Genomic DNA, 24,638 nt, shown 5'->3' with positions numbered 1-24,638 from the left:
CGGTTTTCCAGGCGTAGGGTAGGCGGAACCTAGGGCTTAGAGACGGAAGTAGGGTGACGTAGCCGGAAGGGGCATCCTTCTCAGGCAGTAGTGTTGTTTTTGGATTGCTACTGCTTCGGCGTTTGAGGGAACCGTAGACGGAAGGATGGTATGCGAAAAATGTGAGTTAAGGACCTGCTTCTGAGAGAGGAAAAGGCTAGGAAAAGCTGACTAGATTTTCTTGGGAACTTGACCTTATCTGTTTTTCCCACAGGGCTGAGTCTAACCTTTGTCCTCCTGCCTTGCCCCTCCCCAGGGACCATTTAGTCCTATGTATTATGTGTTCAGAGTGGTCTCTGTTCTGCATCTCTATTTCCGTTTCCTCTCCTTCCCCCGAATCTCGTTAATTTCAGCTTATTGACTGGCCCCCTCAGGCTTCAAATGAACCTTCAAAATCGGTTCAGTGGCTTCTGGAGTTCCAAGATACAGCAGGAAAGAATTCCGGATGCTCACTTGACAATAACGAATGATTTCTTAGTACTGTGTTTGTCCCATGCAATATGAGACGGCTTTGTGTGCTGTTTTTTCCTACAGTAAGTGCCATGTGCCCTGCAGTAATTAACTTAAAAATTAATTGGTTACCTGAAATTTAAATTTAGCCGGGCTTCCTCCGTTTTATCTGGTAACCCTAAGTCAGCATCCAATTCAATGTCACGTAAACTCTTGGCATGAGTATACACAGCACTGGGATAGGAGAGCCCGGAAGTCTCGCCATCTTCAAGGAAGTCTGTAGGCATCCCTGGCTTTTAGAAAGGTCTTTCCCCTGTAGTGATTCTAATGCATACTCTTGAGATTTTTAGAAAAGATTTGATGAAGTTTGCTTGTTTTAACCTCACAGTCTGTTTATGTTTAAAAACAGCTTTCATATTTCCAAGTCTCTGTTTTCTCGGGTTAGATATATCTGGATCTTTTGTGACAAGGTTTCAACTCCTCTTATCATGTCAGGTACTGTCTAATGGACATGATCCATTTTGTTTGTGTCTCCTCAGTAGTAAAACTTGAGCCATAGACACCCATGACTTTCCTTTCTTGTATTAAACACTGTTCATGGATGAGCCACTTAATATTTCTTAGACCTCATTTTCTCACCTGAAAAACATAAAAACATATTTATGTCATTTTGTGAGAATTAAATAACATAATGTCTAATACAAAGTGCTAAACTTAATAGGTACTCAAAAACTGATTATTTCTATCATAACCTGCCCCTTATGTATGTGGCATTCAGAATTAAACAGCACCATTCTGTGTGGAGCATAGTGAAACTAATACCCGCCTCTTTTTAGTTTATATACCATATACCATTATTGTCTTAAATTAAAATTTTAAGCCAGACACAGTGTCACATGCCTGTAATCCCAGCAACTTGGGAAGCTCAGGCTAAGGCAGGAGGACCACAAGTTTGAAGCCAGCCAGCCTCAGCAACTTAATGAGGCCCTAAGCAACTTAGCAAGACCCCGTCTCAAAATAAAAAACAAAAAGGGCTGGGGATGTGGCTCAGTGGTTAAGCGCCCCTGGGTTCAATCCCCAGTACCAAAAAAAAAGATTTTTTAAATAATAGTAAGAATTGATGTAATTAATACACCATACAATTCACCCACTTAAAATGCGTTTTCTAGTATATTTGCAGAGCTGTACAATCATTACCACAATTTTAGAACATTTTCATCACCCCCTTACACCATGCTTTTTGAAACTCCACCCGTAAGCAGTTTTTGGGGTTTTAGATTAAATGGGTGTTTTGGGGGTGTTAGATTAAATGTGGCTTAAATGTCTTTAGAGTATGTGCCTGCTCTGATGTCTTTTATGGTGTACACTTCTTAAATGTGTAACTTGGGCCTTATTTGTAATTTTTGTCAGTTCTATAATTTTTACTTTAGGAGACAAGAATTCTGCCTAGTTTTACTTGTAATTCTGTTTACATTATACGTACTTTGTCCCAGGGGAAATTAAGAATACTGGGGAAATTGTGAGAGTTAATATCCCAAGGCACATAAAATTTTGAGAATCCAAGATCCAGTGTGGTTATTAAAATAAAATTGATATATTTGTGGAATATGATATGTATCCTAAAGGTCATTCCCTCTTACTATTTTCTACTTCTCCACTCTTCTGAAAAGTCTAACACTCCGTTGTTTTTGATGTCTCAATCTATCAGTTTATTCCATTCACCCTATAGGTAAACAGATTTCTGTCATACATTAAAAAAAAGTCTACACACCAGCTTTCTCTCTTACACGCTTAGCTGTCTCTTTCCCTGTATCATACAATGTTTTAAGAGACTTGGTTTTGTTTGTTGCCTTCAGATTTTCATAATTATTTCTTAGCACTTTACAAACTGACTTTCTACAACACTAATAATTTTCAAAAGTTTACCAGCAGGGCTGGAGTTGTGGCTCAGTGGTAAAACACTCACCTAGTACCAGTAAGGCACTGGATTTGATCCTCAGCACCACATAAAAAATAAAATAAAATAAAGTAAATATAGTAAAAATAAAGTAAAATATAGTAAAAATAAAATAAAGTAAAATAAAGGTATTGTGTCCACCTACAACTAAATCTATCTATATAGATATGTATATATCTATATAGATAGATAAGTGTGTGTGTGTGTGTGTATATATATATATATATATTTACCAGTGATCTCCTTATCACCAAGTTCAAGATCCTTTTGGGGGTCTTTAATCCTCTGACTCCATTTGACTCTTTCAGAAGTGTTTGGCTTCAAGTAGCACATCCATACCAATGAAATGTCTACTTCACATCTCCAGCCTGACTTTGCTCATACAGGAAAAAAGAACCCTGACTGTTTTGGAGCCTAACATTCATGTCTCTCCACAATAAGGCCCCAACTTCTCTCTCCCAGCCTCATATTCACTAACCCTTACCCTTTTCACACTTGAGCCAGCCAAATTACTTATGTGCTTGTATGTACCCTGAACTTTCCATGCCTTTCCTTAGGATGCATCCTTTATCTAGTTTGATTTCATTCTCTTTCGTCCTTTTTCACAGTGTCATTTCTACATATTAAAACCCTCTCTATAGTATACTCCTCAAAGCATTCCTGAGCTTCCAAAACTAGGTTTATTTCTACCTGCTTGGAATTTCTCCTACTACTTTAGCACTTAATTTATTTTAGCTCACAGTTGTACTTTTTATTTTCCATCTTATATTTTGGTTGAAGTGTTTTTAACTCTTTTGGAAGTCTCTGGTCCCTTTGAGACTCTGACAAAATATATAGACTTTTACTGGGGAAAATAAAAAAGACTCCACATTTTTTAATTATCTCATAACATCTGCCTGTGGAACTCAAATTAAGAACTGTTAGAGAAACTAATGAACTTAGATATATGTTTCCTGAAATGTAGTGCTTTCTCTGATTCATGGTTTTATTTTTTTCAGCACTTTGTGTAGTGGCTTGTAGATCATAGAGGCTTGTTCAGTAAATGTCTATGAAATGAATTGATTTATCAGATTTGTTTAAAGTATAAACAAACAGTGAAAGTCTATTGTAAACCATCTTGTTATTCTACAAATTTTACTGAGGGTCATTTATCCATTACCTACAATTGATATCTTGAGTCTCAATTTACTGACCCATAGCATTCCCAGACTCCTACTATAATATGACTGTGTGATACCATTGTGACCCTTAGGCATGGTGTAGTATATTTATTAAATAGTGAATTCTACTTTCCTTTTTACTATCTTGTAACAGGTGAAAAGAAACTTGGTACTGTTATCACTCCAGATACATGGAAAGATGGTGCAAGGAATACCACAGGTATTTTTTTCTTTTAGAAAATAGAAATTGAGGACCGGGTTTGTAGCTTAGTGGTAGAGCTCTTTCCTAGCATGTGTGAGGCACTGGGTTCAATTCTCAGCACCACATAAAAATAAATAAATAAAGGTATTGTGTCCATCTACAACTAAAAATATTTTTTAAAAAAAGAAAATATAAATTGAATCAAATACTTCCTGTGAATAATATTTTAGCTTTTACATTATTTGTAATATGAAGTGTTATGTGTTCAGTGTATTTCATCTGTTAAACACTAAAGAATACTGAGTCCCCAATAATTTAATATCTTTTCATTTAGTTCTCTGAGTTACATGTATGAGATAATGTAGTAGGCAGGAGATTGCAAAATCATTAAGTGATCTTCAAATGATGATTTCATTTCAGTATTTGATGTGATTTGTATTTAATTTCCCCCTCACCTAGTTTTTAATATTTTTGAACAAATTTAAACAGTTTTCATTTTTCTTATCATGAAATGCATAGTGAATTATATTTTCAAAAAGAAGGAAAAGAAACACTTTCACTGTATTCATAGTCTATGACACTAAAGTAGAAACTTCTAGATTTTGCAGTAGACCAAGAAAATGTAGATCCTTCTAAAGTACTACTTTGAGAAATAAAATGATTGCATTTTATGTAAATTTTCAGATTTCTTAATAATTGTTTTCTTTTTAAGTTGTGTCTTAAGAACTTGGCTATTAAATAAGTATTTTAAAAATTTATATATGGGACATTCTATTGAGAGAAGGTCAAAGAATGAACTTTTAAACTATTATATACTGTATGTAAAATGCATAGAAATAACCCACTAAAACATGTATATTTTGATACAGAAAGTGGTGGAAGAAAGCTGAATGAAAATAAAGCTTTGACTTCAAAAAAAGCAAGGTGGGTAAGAGCATGAATAGAGGAGTTGTAAATTTCCACTTTCTTTTAATATTAAGCCTATTGAATTAAATTTGTTGTGCTCCATTGTGATAAAACAGAGTTAGGGAGTTCCTGTTATCCAGAGACAAGATAGCTGCTATAACCTACTAATTTCACTGTATCTTTACTGCATCAGTATATGAAGATATTAGTGCTACTTCATTTATGTAATTTCATCAGAAAATGTTACTTTCTACTTCTTAATTTTTCTATAGATCATAGGCAACAGGGAAATGTGGAAAGATGATAACCTTTTGAGCTAGAACTAAATTTGAGTCTGGGTTCTGTCACTATCCTGCCCTGTGATCTTAAGCTAAGTTAAACCATTATCTTAACCTTTATGAACTTCACTTTTTCATTAGTGAATGGGCATAAAAATATCTCCCATCTTAAAAAAAATTTTTGACACTGTGCTTTATTATATCTAGTTTTTAAAATTTCAGGAACTCTTCCAGCTGCCACTGTTTTCTTGCTTCCAGTCAGAAGTTTTCAGAATCCTTATCTAGATACTTTCTCAATGTCCTTAAGTTCCATTCTCTCCTGCAGCCATTCTAGTCATGCTTTCATCCCCACCACAGCCTTAAAACTGTTTTTGCTGGGGTCAAAGTTACATTTAAAACTGAGGACCACTTGTCTGTTCTTATCTTTCTTCCCCCATTAAGTCCCAAGTTTTCAATTCTAATTGAATTTCAATTTTAATTGAATATTTCAGTTAAATTGACACAGGTGGATTAAAATGGGTTGGGAATCATAATCTAGTGCTTATGTATTTTTTATTATCATTAAGAACAAAAATACATTGCCCTATAAATACGACATTGGGCTGGCACCATTGCGCACACCTGTATTCCCAGTGGCTTGGGAGGCCAAGGCAGGAGGATGGCAAGTTCAAAGCCAGCCTCCGAAAAAGCGAGGTGGTAAGCAACTTAGTGAGTCTCTAAATAAAATACAAAATAGAGCTGAGGATGTGGCTCAGTGGTCAAGTGCCCCTGAGTTTAGTCCCCAGTACCCTAAATAAATAAATGAATAAGACATTCGGACAATATATTTATCTTTTTTATATGTATAAAGCATCCTATAAATAGCACTTTGAGAAAATATATCTGGGATATTGGAACAAAATGGGTTAATAACTCACTATTTGGGCAACACTTTATTCTCTTGGTCTGGAATACCCCATTTTCCTGGTTTTTCTCCCAACTCTGTCTGTTCTTCTCAGTCGAGTACCTCAGGACTCAGTACTAAATAGTTTTTCCCCCCATTTATAAATTTATAAACTGTCTGTCCTAATGTGACTTCAGGTCTTTGGTAACTGGTTTCCTGAATCACCTAATTTGATGTCTAAGAGAGAGACTCTTTCTTCTTCAGTCTTCTCATCATAATTACGGGCACTACTGCCCAATCCATTCTGCCCAATCAGACCAAAAGCTACTGATTACTCCTTTACCCCCACTTTGCATATCCATCAGCAAGTTCTGTGGATCTGCCTCTAAAATATAACTTGAATCTACCTGATCCTGTTCATTTCACTGCTCCTACGCTTTTCCAAACCACTATATTTCTTACTTGAGTTACTAAATAATTTTCTAGCTATCACCCTGCTTTTTGTCTCATTTTCTGCAGTTGTCTTATAGTAATCAGAATGGTCATGTAATTTCTTTGCTTAAAATTCTCTAATCATTTTTTTTTTCACATAGAATAGAATCTAAACCCTCTACCGTGATATGACCTCTCCCTTTCTCTGGACTTTTTTTGTACCACACTCCTCTTCATTTATTATATACCATCCTCATTAGATATGACAAGCCAACTCCATCTAAAGAGGTTTGTACTTGCTGCACCTTCCTGTGCTCCTTCCTCAGAGCTTACATATCCAACTATCTTACTTGAGTCTAGGGTGAACTGTCACCTCCCCAGAGATGGGTCCCTAACTAACTAATCTTTGCTCTTTCCCTACATCTCCATTACAGTATTCTGTTGAATTTTCTTTATAAGACTTATCACTACTTGAAAACACTTGTTTTTATTGGACTATCTGTTACTACTTGTTATTCTTCATTTCCCAATAAGATATCAGTTTGGTGAGAGCAGGATTTTGTCATGTTCATCTTTGGTATTTAGAACAGTAACTGGCACATAGTAGGCACTCAGTAGTTATTCACTAAATCAATAAATTTTTTATGACATTATCCCAAAAATTAGAAATAATAACAATAATAAAGCTTTTCCTACATACAATATCTGGCACATAGTGGGTACTTATTAAATAATGAATACAAAACAACACAGTAGACTTATTCTTCAAAGCAGTATCTCACTGTCTATTGTTGACCAATTTATGTCTACTAAGACAAATTTTTATTGACTTGTTATTTGTTCAAATTGTATAGTTTTATGTACTTTGTTTTATGATCCCAAACTTACTCTAATAACATTAAAAAGTAGCTATTACCCTTTGGAATATGTACCACTGTATTGCATTGAATCTATAATAGCATTATTTATGAAGTGCATCATTACTTTAATAAAGAAAAAACTGCCAAGTAGTTGTAAGATTTCAGAGATTGAAATGTGTATCTTAGAATGATAAAGTACAGTTTTTTAAAAAAGTAATCTCTAGATGTACAGGTCAAGACAAAGTGAGCGTATTGAAAAGAAGATGGTCTGTCTTTTGAGGAGTAAAATGATATTCTTCTGGGTTTGGAAAAGTTGGCGTCTGAAAATCAGCTGTTGTGCTATACCCCAAGAGAAAATACCAGCGTCTAGGACACTATGTGAGAATATTATAGAAAATCATTTTGTAGTTATGGAAGCAGTTATAAATCAAAGTCTTGCTGTCAGTTTAAGAGGAACTATTTCTTCTAAAGTTATTCTGCACTCCAGTCATCATTTTTATACAGAAGCCCTGTTATCCAAAGAGATTAGGCCTGTTAATTGAAAATATCAATTCAACCAGGCAGTCATTAAAAGACACACTTACCTCACTTATACATAACTATAGATGGATTTATCCATCATTTGGTGTTAAGATAAGACTTTGAGTATCATTCTTCTGACTAGAGTTCTACATCATCATTCTTGCATAAGTCATAACCAATTTTTTTTTGGTATTTTTAGAATAGAGCAAAAATTGACACATTTGAAAGTGTGGAATCCTTTCACTTATGATTTCCCCCAGTTTTTAACAGTTGTCTTATGCATACATATTTCCATAGCAGAGTTAATGGTTCACACTAGTCATCCTAAAGCACTTAGTTTTTATGGAATCAGTCACTCTTTTGCACTCACATTTTGTCATTTTTCATAATATTTATGTCACACAAATAGAATGACAAATTTAAGTGACAGATTTGAGAATAATTGCAACTAACTCTTCATAAAGCATACAGCTTACATGGAAGGAGCAGAGGTGTGTGACAATAGTCGCCCACCCAATAATAGTTGACAAGAGTATGCGTGTCAACTATAGAACTGGATATAAGGAATGGTGAGCATGGATTAATCCTGAATGTTAATTAAGTAGGGTTGAAAGTGTTTCTATTGTAGTATACATTTCTAACGTAGTATACATTTTTCTTTCTTTAAAATCAAAACTGTAGATTTGATCCATATGGAAAGAATAAGTTCTCCACTTGCAGAATTTGTAAAAGTTCTGTGCACCAACCAGGTTCTCATTACTGCCAGGGCTGTGCCTACAAAAAGGGTAAGTTTTTTTAAATTCCATTTTTCTATTCCTAACTTAATTCATGACAAAATAGAACTGAAAACATGTTCATGATTAAAAGTGTATGTTTTTTTTTTCCAATTTTCTGATGCTGGTAAATAATATTTTAAACTTTAGGATTGACATAAATATTCCAAACAGTTAGTATTATGATTTGCTTACTCACATGTTTTCTTTTGTTTCAGGCATCTGTGCAATGTGTGGAAAAAAGGTTTTGGATACCAAAAACTACAAGCAAACATCTGTGTAGATATATTGATGAAGTTACTGGCTTTCTGTGATTTTCCTTTCTGCTTTGAATTTTCAAGGCTTAACATAGATGTTCAACTTAAAAATAACCAATTTCGGAACAAAGGATTAAGTTTTAGTGAGGAAAGTTGATCAGTACTCATTCTTTTGCTCTCAACAAGTTCTCAATGCAACAATGTAACTAGTATTTGCTTTAAGTGGTTTTCTTATAAGCATTTTTTTTAACTAAAGTAACAAATTTAATGAAAAAGTATTTCTGAGTTCTGTATGCACTTTTTACTTAACATTATTTTACTTATCCTCTCCATCTACTTTTATTTATAGATATCGCAAAAGTGAGGAGATTATTGATATTTTGCTTTGAACTTGGCATCCAGATTGAGAATTCTTACCTCATTCCCTTACTGGTGGCATAGTTCTTGGAGTCAGCAGTCCCTTAATGAATTGCAGTTTCAGAGGATATTTAAATGTTTGAGGCCATTATTGCTGAATGGTTCCTTAGTAATTAGTCTAGACCCAAATCAAAACAAGTTGGATTTGTGATTTTCAGTTCTTTTCATATGTGAATAAGAATACAAGGAGTACGCATGTGTCCAAATGAATTCACTGGATTTCAGAAAAACATATTACACATATTGATTGCCTTGAATTCAAATTGTCATGAAAGCTATGAGAACAGTGTTCATCCATGTTGATGTATATTGAAAATGAATCCCCCCCTCCTTTGGGAATGCTCTTTGAAGCAAGTAACAAACTTTTTTTTAACCTCCTTCCCACCCCTCAAAGAAATAAAAAGAACAAAGCAAACATCTTGACTCTTTTTTATAATGTAGATAACTGAGAGATTACTTTGAGGTTACAAATAAAGCTCTTTCTTATACAAGTTCAGAACTTCTTTTAAAATTCACAGCCTATTATAGATGACCAAAAGGATATTTCCTATTTCCAACTGTAATATGTATAAATTTGTGTCACTATAAAATATGTAGAATATTGTAGATAATGTGATAATATGCATGGTAAAGACATTGCTTCTATTGTCTTAAATTACTGTGAAAAATATTTAAAGTTTTAACTACAAGATTTTTGAATAGTATGTTTTAAGATACATTGTTATTTGCATATATCCAGAAAGATTATAAGAATAATGAAAAATAAATATCTCTGAGAGCGAGAAGTATCCTCCCATGCTTGTACAACTCACCTTTTATATATGCTCCTTGAGTAGCCTCCTTCCTTGAGTGGTTCCAATGGGCAGACTGGAGTTTTTTTTATTAGTATTATACCTCAAAACAAAATACGTTAGTAATCTTCATATTATCTAAGTAATGGTAACGTAACTGTTGTAAATTGACTAGAAGTAGCTACTAGATGAGAATTAAAATTCCAAAACAGAATGTGAACATAAAAAGCTTTTGTAAAGAAAAACAAGCAAAGATTTCAGAATTAAGGCCAAACATAAATTTTATCAAAGTAAAAGTGTGAAAGAACTTATTTTTTAATTTTCATTTATTTATTCTGTGATGCTGGAAATGGAACTCAAGTTCAATTATTGAGCTATATCACTAACCTTTTTTTATTTTTTAGTTCAAAGATAGAATCTTACTAAGTTGCCTAGGCTGATCACAAGTTGCCAACTTGTGACCGTCCTGCCTCAACCTCCCAAGTAGCTGGGATTACAGGTGTGTTACTGTGCCTGGCTGAACCTATTTCTTAAAGTCTCAGATTATATTTTTAAAATACTAGAAACTACCAGTAGAATACTTCAGTAGATTTTTATATTAATCAGAATATATAACAACCCAAATGATGGAATTACACGTGTGCAGAAATTTATGTATACTTATAGAAAACACTGGAAGCTCTTAATACTGTTTTCTGCGCAAGAGACAACCTTGTCTATCCTATGCCAACCTCCTCTTTTAGCTTCTAGTTCCCCTACCTACACAAAGGAAAATACTAAAAATGTTAGTATCCTAGGGGTACATGTTTACATGTACATACATTTGGGGGATTTTAAGTAGAAGAGTAATGTATATGTTGTTCTGCTCTTTGATTACTTTTTTAATGTTTCCCATATTTGTCATTTTCTCTCTTGCTCATGATATGTGTTTCTCCCATTGGAGAGTATGCTGCAGACATCATGCCCTTTACCTTTTAATATGTACTTCGTAAGAAGCAGTCTGTGTTCCATTGGTTTTTATTTTTTTGTTTTGGTGGGGGCGTTTTTTGGTTGTTTGGTCCCATGGACAACTTCTTTTTAGCTATAAAACTTAGTCCAGGATTGTATGTTGTATTGTCATGACTCTTTAGAACAGTTTCTGAGCCTTTCTCTGTCTTGTAATATTGATATTTTTGAAAAATACTGAATACCTAAAGGGAAGAATATTCCTCAGTTGGGGCTTTTCTGATGTTTTCTTATGGTTAGTGTTTTGTAGTGTGACTGGGAATATTGTAAGTGATATCTCCCCCCATGTTTCCAATCCAGAGGCACAGACGGTCCCTTGGCCCCTTATCTGTAATAAGTAATTTTGATCACTTGAATAAGATGTTGTCCAGTTTCTCCACTGTATAGTTAGTTTTTCCTTTTGCAACTAAAAGGTAATTTGTGAGGAAGAACTTGAGACTGTGTTGATAATTCTATTCTTCATCATATCTATCCCTCTTAGATTTAGCATACTTTGATAATTTTTACTAAAATGTTTGCAAAATTTGATTTTCCTAACTTCTCTTTCTGTACTTATTAGTAGTCATTTTGTAAAGATGTTTCCCTTTATCTGTCATCAGTTTAGAATAAATATTTTTTTCTGAAACATTTTAATGTTTATTACAGACATAATGTCTCCTTCCCCCTAATACTTAAGAGCAGGGATGTTCTCTTTTATAATCATAGTAAAATTACAAAATTGCAGTATTAACATTAATATAATACTTTTATCTATTCCTTATTTCACTATTGTTTCAGTATTGTCCTTTGTCAATACTGAAAAAAACATCTGGCCTGGGATCCAGTCTAGGATTATACATTACATTTAGTTGTCATGTCTCTAATTTCCTTTAATCTGGAACAGTTATTAACCAGTCTTAAAAATGGCAAGGTTAAGAAACACGTAGGCCAGTTATTTTATAGAATGTTCCTTAATCTAGGTTTTTCTGACGGTTCTTCAAAATTAGACTGAGCTTATGCATTTTGGGTAGAAGTGACACTATCCTTTTTACTACATCTTATGGTATTAGTTGTCCTGTTAAAAGGATGTTAATATTTTTTAATACCTTTATTTTATTCGTTTTTTGTGCAGCACTATGAATCAAACCCAGTGCCTTACACATGCTAGGCAAGCACTCTACCATTGAGCCACATCCCTAGCCCTAAGGATGTTAATTTTAATAACTTGTTTTAGATGGAATCTACTAGATTTTTCTGTTCTAAGTTTCTGGGTTTTCTATTATATTAATAAATGTGGGGATATACTTTTAGATTATAAGTATTCTATTTCTCAATAATTTCACACAATAATTCCAGTGACATTTCTTGACTGAATTGTTATTCTAGTGTTTATCAAATGATTTTCCAAATCTATCATTTTTTCTACATTTATTGGGTGACATTCTACTGTAAGGAAAATACTTCTATTTCTCTCATTATATTAGTATAAATTCGTAGATTCCTGTATTCAGTCTGTTACTATGATTTGTTTTGATGTCAGATTATTCCAAATTTGGCCAGTGGGAAACCTTTCAAGCAGCTCTTGGGTCTTTTTGACATGTTCTTGTTATTTTTAGAGCACCTCCTTATTTTCCAACACAGGATATTACAAGTTCATCTTGGTTTTCATTTGTTATTTTTTTCCCTCCCACCCCTGTCCCAGAATTATTTTTCCCAATATCCTTAGTTTCCTTTAATGGAGAATGGTGTTTAGAAACTAAGATCTGGGCTTCTTTGGTTGTCATTGCTTTTAGGCCCCTTGATAGAAAGAGCCAGGAAACCTACATATTAGAAATCACAAGTTTTACTGATACCTCTATTTTCATTCCAACCCCGCAGGGTTCTTCCTTGCCTTTCCCTATTCCATAGTGAAAACTCTAGTTCTCAGCGTCACCAATATGATTTCTCATTTGTAGAACTCTTAATTTTTTTATATTGGAGATATATATATATATATATATATACACACAATTTATAATTAAAATTTGTAAGTCTTAAAAAGTATTTGGGCAAGCCACAGTAGGTTTCCACATGGTAATATCATTTATCAGTCTGTCATAGAAAAAAAGCTTGGGAACTTGTGTACATACACTATTTCCCAGATAAATTTAGCAAATTGTGGTATTACTTTTTTTTCAGTTGAGCCAACATTTATTGGACTTATTTATTCTTATCCTTAGTCAGACTGGTTATTGATTTCAAATTTTTTTATCATATGCAAGTACTTGATATTCAATGCATCAAATTAATATAAAATTGTAAAAGTAATGTCTGTCAATAGGAACAAGGAAAATATTTTGAAAGAATACTAACTAAAAGGAGAGACCAATTACAAAGCAATGATAATACTTACAAAAGAGAAATGAACAGAGGTATTTCTGGGAGAACACAAAGGGAGAGATTTGAAAGAAATTCAAAAGATTTGAAAGGACTCGATTCACTGGGGGAAAATGAGACCCCTGTGAGTGTCAGTCGGCCTTATCTAAATGTAGCAATACTATGTCTCTCCACCAGATGGCAATGATGCTCTGCGTTTTTAACTTGCCACGGTGCTAAAAGATTTGTGGTTATAGCAATTTAAAGATCAAAATGAACTTAAGTTCTCAATAATACTGTGAATAAGATTGCCAGAGAATTTTACTATACAACAATAAAAAGTCCAAGAAATACATTTGAGCATATACATATAGGAAAGATATACACATATGTACTTCAAAATATGACTGATTAAATGAGCAAAAGTTAGGGATATGAAAAATGGATTGAGACAGACATCATTACCCTATGTACATGTATGATTACATGAATGGTATGAAAAATTAATAAATAAATGAGCAAAAGTAAAATGGTGACCCTTGGGGGCCAGAAACAGAAAGTACAAGTTTAAAGGGTAAAGTAGCAACAAACCCAGTGCTCATATTAGGAATGTCCAATAATACTTGAGGATCTAAACCTGCATTTGATTTGATTTTTATAGTACTGGATATTAAACCCATGAGCACTCTTATCACTAAGAAACAACCCCAGTCCTTTTTATTTTTTTATTTTTAGACAGTACTCACTAAGTTGCCAAGGCTGGCCTTGAACTTATGATCCTCCTGCCTCAGCCTCCTGAGTAGCTAGAATTACAAGCATGGGTCTCTGCACCTGGATAAATGTACATTTTAAAGGGCATCACAGATTCTAACCAAAAGAAAGTAAAAAGTAAGTCCTAAGATCCTAAGGTATAAAGTGTTACTGGAGGTAAAGATCATTACATGATACAAGGTTCAAGTTTCTAAGAAGACAAAATTCTGATGATAATATAGCTTCAAAATATACAAACAAAATCATAGTGTAAGATATTCCACATTTCTTACAGTGATTGATAGAACAAGCAGTCAAAAGATAATTTAGAAAGATTTGAACAATACAAGTAACAAGTTTGATCTAATGGTCACATACAAAGTATCGTCCCAGTAAGTATAAGCACATTCTTCTTAAGCATACAGGGAACATCTACAAAAAGTAATCATGCACCAAGTCATCAGGTCGAAATTTGATTTTAGAAAAACTAGTTTTTAACCACAAATATTTAGGTTAGAAGTGGATAGCAGAAAGACAATTTTTAAATATTTGGAAATTTAGAACACTTTCAATAACCAATGAGTAAAAGAATCAGGAAATTGAGAGATACTTAGGATCAATAACAATGGAAATATTTTGTCAAAATTGAAGAATCTAGAGGGAAATGTTTAGCTTTAAATACTTACATAGGAAGAATTACTGATCTAGAAAGTAGAATTTGATAAAAATAAGAGCATAAAAGAATCCCATGTAAAAATTCATTAGAGTTCAGCAAACAAAAATTTGGTTCTTTGACTAATACAATTCTAAAACTTCTAGCAAGACTGGTAATGTCAGGAAGGGTTAGTTTTATGAATAAATGGAACATAATTATAGGTGCAGCAAAGGCAATATGAGCTATTTTGTGTCAATATATTTGAAAATTAATCCAATGTAAAAATATACCAATTGAAACTGATGAGAATAAATTAAAATTTTGGAAATTCTGTTATCACTAAAAAACTTTTATCAGGTATTAAAGACATACCAGAATAGAGTAGTTTTGCAGGCAAATTGTACCAAAATTCAAGTAGCAGCTAATTCCCATTACACAACTTTTTCAAACAATGAAAAAAATGGGAATATTTTTCTATTTACTTATGAGCCTAATATAACCTTGTTACACAAATCAGGTAAGTACTTTAAAGAAAAGAAAATCAAAGGTGGTTATCACTCATGAGCAAAGATGGGAAATACTAGAAAATTAATCCAGCAATGCATAATAGTTAATAATACATTGTGATATAAGAATGCAAGCTTGGCCCACATTTTTATTTTTTATTGGTTCTTTTTATTAATACATGACAGAATATAGTTTTATATAATTATACAAGTATGAATATATCTTATTCTAATTAGAACTCCATCCTTGTGGATGTACATAATGGTGAGATTCACTGTGGTGTATTCATATATGTACATAAGAAAATTATGTTGGATTCATTCCATTGCCTTTTCTTTTCCTATCCTTCCTCCCTTCCCTTCATTCCCCTTTGTCTAATCTTCTCCTCCTCCCCCTTTATTGTGGGTTAGCTTCCACATATCAAATAAAACATTCGACCTTTGGGTTTTTGAGATTGGCTGTTTCACTTAGCATGATAGTCTCCAGATCTATCCATTTACTGGCAAATGTCATAAAGTCATCTTAGTAGCTGAGTAATACTCCATTGTGTATATATACCACATTTTCTTTATCCATTCATCATTTGAAGGGCACCTGTGTTGGCTCCAAAGCTTAGCTATTGTGAAGTGTACTGCTATAAACGTTGATGTGGCTGCATCACTGTAGTATTCTTATTTTAGATCCTTTGGATATATACCAAGGAGTGGGATAACTGGGTCAAATGATGATTCTATTCCTAGTTTTTTGAGGAATCTCCACCCTCTGCTTTCCAGAGTGGTTGCACAATTTGCAGTCCCACCAACAATGTTTGAGTATACCTTTTCACCCTATCCTCGCCAACATTTATTGTTACTTGTGTTCTTGATAATTGCCATTCTGACTAGAGTGAGGTGAAATCTCATTGTAGTTTTAATTTGCATTTCTCTAATTGCTAGAGATGTTGAACATTTTTTCATGTATTTTTTGACCATTTGTACTTTTTTCTTTTGAGAAGTCTCTGTTAAGTTCCTTTGTTCATTTATTGATTGGGTTATTTGCCTTTTTTTTTTTTTTTTTTTTTTTTTTTTTTGGTGTTGTTTCAAGTTCTTTGTTTATCCTGGAAATTAATGCCCTATCTGAGGTGCAGGTAGCAAAGATTTTTCTTCCATTCTGTAGGCTCTTTTTTCACACTCTTGATTATTTCCTTTGCTGTGAAGAAACTTTTTAGTTTGATGCCATCTCATTTATTGATTTTTAAAATCTTACCTCTTGAACTTTAGATGTCTTACTAAGGAAGTCAGTTCCTGAGCTGATATGTTGAAGTGTTTTGACCCACTTTAAAAATCTGTTAAATCAACCACATTAAGAAATTATAGGAAAACTATGTGACCATCCCAATAAAAGCAAAAATATTTGATAAAATTCAACCATCATAAGGAAAACTATTAGAAAACTATAATAGAAAGACATTCTTTAACCTAAAAAGGGTAATGTGAAAAAGCCTATAGTAAATACATCAAGTGCTAAATGTATTTCTTGAGGGAAAAATGTGTTGGACTTTGATCTCATGGGGAATATGTTCGGTTAAGTTTGTTCTTTTGAGGGATGTTTTACTCTAAGCATAGGTTAGTCCCATTCTGAAGGTGTGGCCCTTCTAGGATCCCTACTAAATGCCCTGATAGACCAATGAGGATTCTTTTTCACTCTGTATGTTAGAATTTTAAACAGTTTTCTGTCTCATGTGAGATCTGGGCACTGTTCTGCTCCCAGTTCACCTTTTGTTCTTCCTCAGCCTTGTGGACTCATGTTACACATGCATAGCCTAGTTAGTATTCAGCAAAGATACAACAGTATTTCTTTGAAAAGTTTCTGGAACTTTTTTCTATGTAGTTGTACCCTCTGCAAAACTCTGCCCTACATCTTTTGTCTCACACTGCCTGAAATCATCTTTTTCTTGACTTAGTAAGATTAATAGGATCTGCTTGGATATAAAATGTGCCTCTAGGACACGCCCTCTTAGGAATCAGTCCTATGCTGCCTTTTGTCTAATATCAGAAAACAGTTTTCTAAATTTTGTCCAGTTTTCCAGTTGTTTAGAGCAGGAAAGTAAATCTGATCCCTGGTATCATGATCACAAGTAGAAGTCTGTTACAAATGGACTAAGACTTATAATGGAGTACTCATCTCAATAAACTCATTATAAGTTGAATAGATTGAAAATCAAAAATGCATTTAATACACCTAACCTCCAAACATCACAGCCTGGCAACACAGTAAACTGAAATGTTGGTTGTTCATTCTTGTGATCTCATGATGGACTGGGAGCTCCAGCTTGAACTGCTGCCCCCTATCTCCAGAGAGCATCGTACTACATATCACTAACTAGCCTGGGAAAAGGTCAACATTCAAATTCAAAGTGCAATTTTTATTGAATGTGTTTGACTTTTGTACCATTTTAGTAGCTGGATAAATCATAAACCATCCTAAGTCAAGAACCATCTGTATAGTTTTTTCAACTTTTCCTCCAGAGTCTTTGTCTTCATGTTGCTTTTCTATCTGTTCAGATCTCTGTCTTGTTAAAGATTTTCTTCAGCTGTCTGATTTTTTTTTTTTTTTTTTTTTTTTTTTTTTTTTTTTTGTCTGCTTACTCTTAATAGAGTGGGGACACTGTTGGATTGTTTGGCAGTTCTACTCATACTGGTGGGCCTGTTGACCATGGGGTAATTTAAGGCAGAGTTTCTTTACAGTGTCACTAATGACAGTTCTGACTGGATAACTCTTTGTTGTGGGAGGCTTTCATGGTGCACTGTAGGAAGAATGTTCAGCAACATCCTTGCCATCTATGCACTAAATGCCAGTGGCACATCCCATACCATTGGTATCCCCAGCCCCTGGGCTCGTGGCAATTCAACATGTCTCTAAAGATTGCCATAGCCATCAGCTGAGAATCACTGATGTAGGATGATCTGTCTGGGGTGTTTGTGAGCGGATTCTTAAAGTCAGTATCTCGGTATTCCCCATTGGGTAGTGCTCTAATTTCTCTTGCCTGAAGGATAAAGTGGAAGAAGAGAGGAGGGAGTCTTGGTGTCCAATGTAGACATTCACTGAATAATCCTGTTTTAAATACCCATGCCCAGCCTAACCTGTGCCTGGTGCTCCTTCATCTGAAAACTATCTAGTTTCCCTTCTCAATAGCCTACACCTCTAGACTTTAGCCAGAGTGTGGGAAGAACAACCCGTGGTAAGGAGTGGGATGAAAGGAGAAATCCAGGAATTTACGTGACTGTCACATATACTTAATTTAATCAGTCTTCCTTAAGCCAACGTTCCCAATTCACTGCTCTTCCAGAGGTGCCATCAGTTCCTGAGCCCATTGAAGATTCTGGGGTGCATGTTGAATTTTTTTCCTATATTAAGGTCACTTTATGACTTGACTCTTCGTGTCTGTCAACTGCTACCAGTTGTCTCTCTGCTTTCCACACTTCAAACTTTGGCTCTTTTTTTTTTTTTTTTTTTTTTTAATAAAAAAGATTTTAATAAAAAAAAAGGCATTTAAAAAAAAATGTCTTCTCGTCACCTTTTAGCCGTCTTAGTTACAAAACCAGCTCCCCCTTTTGGTAATCTCAAACTATTTAATTATGCTTCTCCCAGCACTGCTTCTGGATTAATCAGGAATCAGGCAGGGGAAATTTGGCTCTTTTGATACCGTCTTTAACTCTCTTTATCCTTAGGGTTCATGACACTTCCCTCAAAATACCTTTGATGTAATTGTAGAAGGAAAAGTTGAAAAGGAGCAAAAGTAGACATGTTTCATTCTGTTAACTTTTTCCAGAAGCTTTCATTTCATACACATTCCTAATTTCATCACATTCCTAATCGTCACCAGTTATTTGGGGAAGTTGGTTGTTCAGAGTAAAGAGACACATGTAATCCATTTTCTTCCTACCCTTTCTTGTGCCTTGCTGGAGCTAGAGCTCCATGGTAGAACACGGGTTCCCCAAGGCCTAAAGTCAATCCACAGCATAAAAAAAGAGTTAGTTGTAGTCACCAACCAACAAGTCATGTGGAAAAGTAAGCTATTAATATTGAGAAAAGACCCACTCAAGACAGCTCTTGAATGAAAGAAGAAACTGGGTGCAGTGGCATATGCCTATAATCCAAGTTACTCCAGAGACTGACACAGGAGGATGACAAGTTCAAGGCCAGCCTAGCCAACGTAGAAGACACCACCTCAAAAACAAAATTATTAAAGAATGGGGGGGGAAGCTTTTATAAATCCAGAGTGATGACATTGGAATGTAATGATTTTTTGAAGAGCAACCAGCCCTCTTGGATTATAGAACAGGAGAGAAACTGAATGATTTCTCTCTTTTACTGTTACTTTTTCAGTGAACTTTTTTTTTTTTTTTTTTTTTAGCACCCAGGATTGAACCCAGGTTTCCTTTACCACTGAGCTACATCCCCAATCCTTTTTGAGAGTGGGTCTTGCAAAGTTGCTTAGGGCCTCCTGAAGTTGCTGAGGCTGGCCTTGAACTTGCAGTCCTCCTGCCTCAGCCTCCCAAGTCACTGGGATTTCAGGTGTGCACCATTGCGCCTGGCTCAGGGAACATGTCTTATACAAGGCCCATGAGTAGAGCGAATATATTCTGGCCCCTGAGTCCACATGACCCTCCTGGCTCCACTCTGCCACCAACAACATCTTTCCTCTTCTTTCAGTTCAAATTACTGAGAAAGAATTATAGCCTAGCTCCATATTTCTAGACAGGGTGTAAATTAAACATAACCAAGTATCAGCATAAGGGGAAGTGGCGGGGGTGGGGATGGTGCTTCCCAGTCATATACATTCAGCAGGGACCCTGAATATGACAGGAAAATGGACATACCCAGGCCTAAATGAAACATTTGTTTTAATGAATCTGAACTAGAACAGAAGCTAGAACTTTTGGGTGTACAACCTTAACTTTTGAAGTTGGTATCAAGTGCAGATTCCCCATGTACCTCACAAAGCCAATGTCAAGGTGAAAGTGTAAAGAGTATGGGATTGGCTTAGTGTGGTGATTCCTTTCATCTAAGTAGTTTGCACCTCAAATTAACAACTCTCCATGATTCTAGCATCAAGTCTGCTACCTGCTGAGGCATCTGGTCTCTGACAGCCCCAGTCCTCAATCTGTATTTTTTACCTAATGTTTACAAATTTCAAAGCACATGGTCTACAAACCAGCGGTGGAGTAATGCCCCTTCACCCTCACAGAAACTGGTCTGCTATGGAGTTCTAAGGAATTCACTATTTTTCCAGAATAACGTATAATGTTTCTACATCTATGTGATTGTTCAAAATCAAGGGTCAAAAATCTACAGCCTGTAGGCAAGTTGCCTATTTTTTCAGATGAAGTTATATGGGAGCATAGCCACGACCAGTCATTAACATGTTGAATAAGGCTGCTTTTGTGGCAAAGCCTAAAATATTTACCACTTACCCTTTAAGAAAAATTTTGCAGACCCCCCTTCTTGTTAGTTCTAGAAATGATCATCATGTTTGGGAAAACTTTGGGTTGATGTAAAAGGTTCATAGCTGCATAATAGTGGTACAATGTTTTCCCAGGCTATTTTTATTGTTTCTTAATTCCTTAATCACTTTATGGATTAAATTTAGAGCCAGAAGTCACTCAGACATCTCTAAAGATTATCTTACTGGCATAAGCTAAAGCACATATTATTGTACATTCATGGACTGAAATATTAAGTAATTTGATCTAGATGATTGTTTACAGTTTAACTCAAATGTACTTAGTCTGTTCTGGTTATTTATTCAAGCATTATATTTTCTTGCCACATTCACTCAAGAATAATAGTATGTGATCATTTCCTGTGTGATCTGGAATGTGGGGACCTCTCTCCAAATGCAGCCCTCTGATTTGTTTCCATGACATGGAGTTGGCCTTTAGGTGATGTGACTGAGGTTTCCCAAACAGGATTTAATTTTCACTCTTCACAGCTGGTGAAATAAAATCCTTTGTATGATTTTGTAGGCTCAAGAGCCTCTTATCCTCTTACACTCTTTAATTTATAAAATAAACGTTAATTTGGTTTCTTTGTGCATCATTTGCAACAAACATGTATTTTTTTAAGGAGCTTTCCCCAACTCAGGCAAGCATACTCAGTTAAGGCAGCCTATTTGGAACAAGTGAGTTTTAGCCAAGAGTTTAATGATAAAAAATACATTGCTTGCAAAAGTTCTAAGCAGCACTCTGGTGCCTCCTACACAGTTTTGCCAACAAACTCTTCTTTGCCTGAAATACAGAATCTTTAAGGCAGGGTCCACTCTCTCTCCAAGAGGGAAAAGGAAAGAAACATTGTAGCTTTTGCAATGCAAAGGACTGTCCACTGCACTGTCCTCCCCCAGGTTCCTGATTCCCACAGTACAAGTTGAAAACGGGAAAAGAATCTTCGTGCCAAGGCATGCAGCAGTTAACTCTTTTGAATGAGAAAAATGTGTGTTCATGACCACCAAACTGAGACATAGCCATCACTGCTACTGGAAATTGAGAACTGGGTCTGAGCCAGAGCAGCTGCTCTCTGTGCCTTTCCTGCTTAAGAGGAGACTAGCCTGCAGCCTGGCCTGTCATAGCTTGCCCTGCCCCAGGACGCTGGACTCCCTCTCTGAGGTTTCCACTTGTTCCTTCCTGTACCCAGGAGACCATCTCTGGCACCTCATCTTTGCTAGGTATCGTTCCTTGGTGTACCCTACAACGTGAATTTTCTCCAACATAACATTGGAATTTCTTCTTTACCTATCTTTCCCTGGCCTCTTCCCTCCCCCGCCTAAACTGTAAGATCCCTAAATCCAAAGACCATTTATGTTTTGTTCAACAACAAGACTCTTAGATAAGATTGCCAAAATTAAAAATCGGGGTTACTTATTCCCCAATATGTGACCCTACCAAAGGAATTTGATAGTTTTGAACAAAAGAATAAATGAATGAATGAAGGGACTTTAGACCTGAATGCGGCAAGAACAGCAGAGTTACAGGCAGCTGCATTTCCAACAGCCCCTGGAGCAGGAATTTGCAGAGTTTGAATGGAAAGAAAGCCCAGGAGGGTGACCATGACAGTGAGCCTCTGCTTCCCCTTGCTCTTTCCCCACCAAGACTCCCTCAGGCTAAGCGCTACAACACATGACTGATGGAGATTTTGTTATTCACCCAGTTCTTAGGAAAGATCCCTTTATTTCAGCTTTGTGCCAACAGTCCAGGCACTTAATTGCAGATGCCACTGTGTAGAACATGTTGGGAGCCTATAGAAAAATTGTACCCGTGTGGGGGACTTATTTTGATTATCCTCTAAAAGTTCACATTTCGCTCTGTGTCTGATTTCTAGACCCTGGATTCACGAAGTCTATATAATTTCATGTATGTGGGAGAATAGTATTAGCCTATCCTTGCCGTGTTGACCCTTCTTATTCCTTCCTTCACCCAGACAGCTGGCCTAGTTTGTGTTCCTTACCTCAAAGAAGACATGCGAGAGTAAGAGGCAGAGAAAAAGTAGCTGCCCTTGAGGGAGGAAAATCAAAAAGTGAATGACATAGGCAAAATATGGAAGAAAAGATAATGAGAGTAGAAAGGAGGGAAAAAAATTATTGGAGAGAGGAAGTGAATCCATAGGAAAATAAAGAGGGAAGAGATATTGTGGAGTCCTGTGCCCTGCTCCCCAGGCTCACTCAGAAAAGTCACAGTTCCAAATGTCTTTGAGGGACTTGTTCCTTAGTCCTCAGTAGAACCCCAGGAAGGTGGCAAGACCCCAGAGAAGAAATGCGTGCATGGTTCGTCCCTGCTAAAGGGAACTGAGGCAGACAGATGTGCTGTTTTCTAGCCCCTAGTAAGACCAAAGAATGCCTTCTTGTGACCAAGAGGATGACAGAAATGGAGGTACTCCTGGGCCCGAAGGGGGTCATCCAACTATGAAGGATGTCTCAGTAAAGGCCAGTGTGGAACAGTGATCTTGAGGCCCATGCTCAGTCCCTCCCCTCCTCCTCACCGACTGCACACCTTGCATCTCGTAAGCCCATTCCAGAAAGGCTTTCTCTAGACACAACCCCAGGGAAAGGAAAGGTCGAAAGCCATGAGTTCACGGAGGGTCGGTTTCTACCAATTGAAAGAAAATGGAGACTTGAAGTCAGAAGTAGTTATAGTTCTCACATCAGCTTGTGGAACTGTATCCCCGGCTTGCAGCTTACTTGTATTCAGGGTTGCTATTTCTCATGAAAGAGTGGTGCTCAATTAGCCACTTAAATGTCTTCTCAACAGGTGATCAGGTTCTAGAAACCAAATGATGGGTATACTATCCACCATACGCCATGAAAACGGAGCCAATGAACAGGGGAAATGTTCTCTCCTAATAGCAATGGGTCTCGGTTCTCTGCCCCAAGAATCAAGACAAACCATTTGCCAAGTGTGGAAACTGCATTTCAACATTAAAAAATAAATAAATAAATAACCTCAAGCATGATCCTAACTTCACTTTTAGTATCAGTTGATTAAGAAAATATAACAGGAAGCTAAGAGGTATTCAGTAACATTGAGAATTTTATTTTATTCATCATAATGACATTTATGCATATTCAGAAAGTAACCAATATAGATGAGCACATTTTGCACTCAATCTACAGAGAGAACACGCACTTGGGTTTGCAGATCCCTAGCAGTAACTCTATAGCACCTAGGGGTCTGAGGTCCACAAATTGGAACCTACTGCGCCAAATTATTTTAAATTGGTCTTGTGTAGAAAATGCAGAATGTAGGATGACAATGTCTTTGCAGAAATCTCTCTTCGTATTCCAGTCTGAGGACTCTGGCAGAAGTAATAGCCTGCTGCAAAACGGATCACCCTTTTTTGTTTGCACAGTCTTCATACCAGCTGAATCACAGCTTGCTTTGCACTTCTCGTAACACCTTGCAACATCGCAAAATATTTGCTGGAGTTTGGGGAGGGCGGCTGCAGAATTAGTAAACTGAAAGGAGGCCTTCCTTCACTCCCACCCCTGTCAGCACCTTCTGTTCCAGCAGACCGAAAGGCAGCTTGAGAACCCTGATTGCTTCTCCAGAGTATGACGATTCTTGGCACTGAAGCCTGGGGCAAGGATGGAAGCAAAGGAAACATTATGGAGTTTTGCAGGTGCCAGTACAAAATATCGTCACTTTACAATTGAATGTATAAATGACTTCACAAAGGTGAGTTGCTATGGCAACTAGCATTCTCAACTTTTATATCTGGAAGTAAGGATGATGTGGGCCATTTCTATTTAGACTACATATTCTGAGTTTAATGAGTAACTACCCATGCTCCAACTCCTAGGTAACCAGGCTCCTGCAATGCTAGACCAGGAAGGGACCTTAGCAACCATCTAGTTCCACCTTTTAGGTTTGTAGACAGAGAACTGAGATTCAGAGAAGCGACGCTGCATCACTAACATGTGTTGGCCCTG

At 35.9% G+C, this 24,638-nt stretch overlaps 1 protein-coding gene and 1 long non-coding RNA gene across 4 annotated transcripts in view; one reads left to right on the top strand and one right to left on the bottom strand.

Moving 5' to 3' along the window:
- The first annotated feature begins 24 nt into the window (after positions 1 to 24).
- CRIPT (CXXC repeat containing interactor of PDZ3 domain) lies at positions 25 to 9,551 on the top strand. The gene is made up of 5 exons (XM_079111233.1): positions 25 to 161; positions 3,761 to 3,826; positions 4,678 to 4,732; positions 8,371 to 8,474; positions 8,681 to 9,551. Exons 1-5 carry the CDS (start codon positions 146 to 148, stop codon positions 8,743 to 8,745), a joined length of 306 nt encoding a protein of 101 aa, XP_078967359.1. The 5' UTR covers positions 25 to 145; the 3' UTR covers positions 8,746 to 9,551.
- Positions 9,552 to 23,710: 14,159 nt separating this feature from the next.
- LOC306643817 overlaps positions 23,711 to 24,638 on the bottom strand; it is a 46,569-nt gene continuing 45,641 nt past the window's right edge. For all 3 annotated transcript variants that reach the window (XR_013759067.1, XR_013759068.1, XR_013759069.1), the window contains one exon: positions 23,711 to 24,283. This is a non-coding gene — a long non-coding RNA (uncharacterized lncRNA). The remainder of the gene's footprint in view (positions 24,284 to 24,638) is intronic.

The sequence above is a fragment of the Sciurus vulgaris genome (genome assembly GCF_902686455.1).
Source record: "Sciurus vulgaris genome assembly, chromosome: 14".
NCBI lineage: Eukaryota > Metazoa > Chordata > Mammalia > Rodentia > Sciuridae > Sciurus > Sciurus vulgaris.
This window is presented reverse-complemented; position numbering and strand designations above follow the sequence as displayed.

Bases quoted from the DNA above. Each gene is read 5' to 3' on its own strand.
- CRIPT (XM_079111233.1), top strand. The intron at 4,733-8,370 runs GTGGGTAAGAGC...TCAAAACTGTAG, and splicing joins TTGACTTCAAAAAAAGCAAG to ATTTGATCCATATGGAAAGA. The intron at 8,475-8,680 runs GTAAGTTTTTTT...CTTTTGTTTCAG, and splicing joins GGGCTGTGCCTACAAAAAGG to GCATCTGTGCAATGTGTGGA.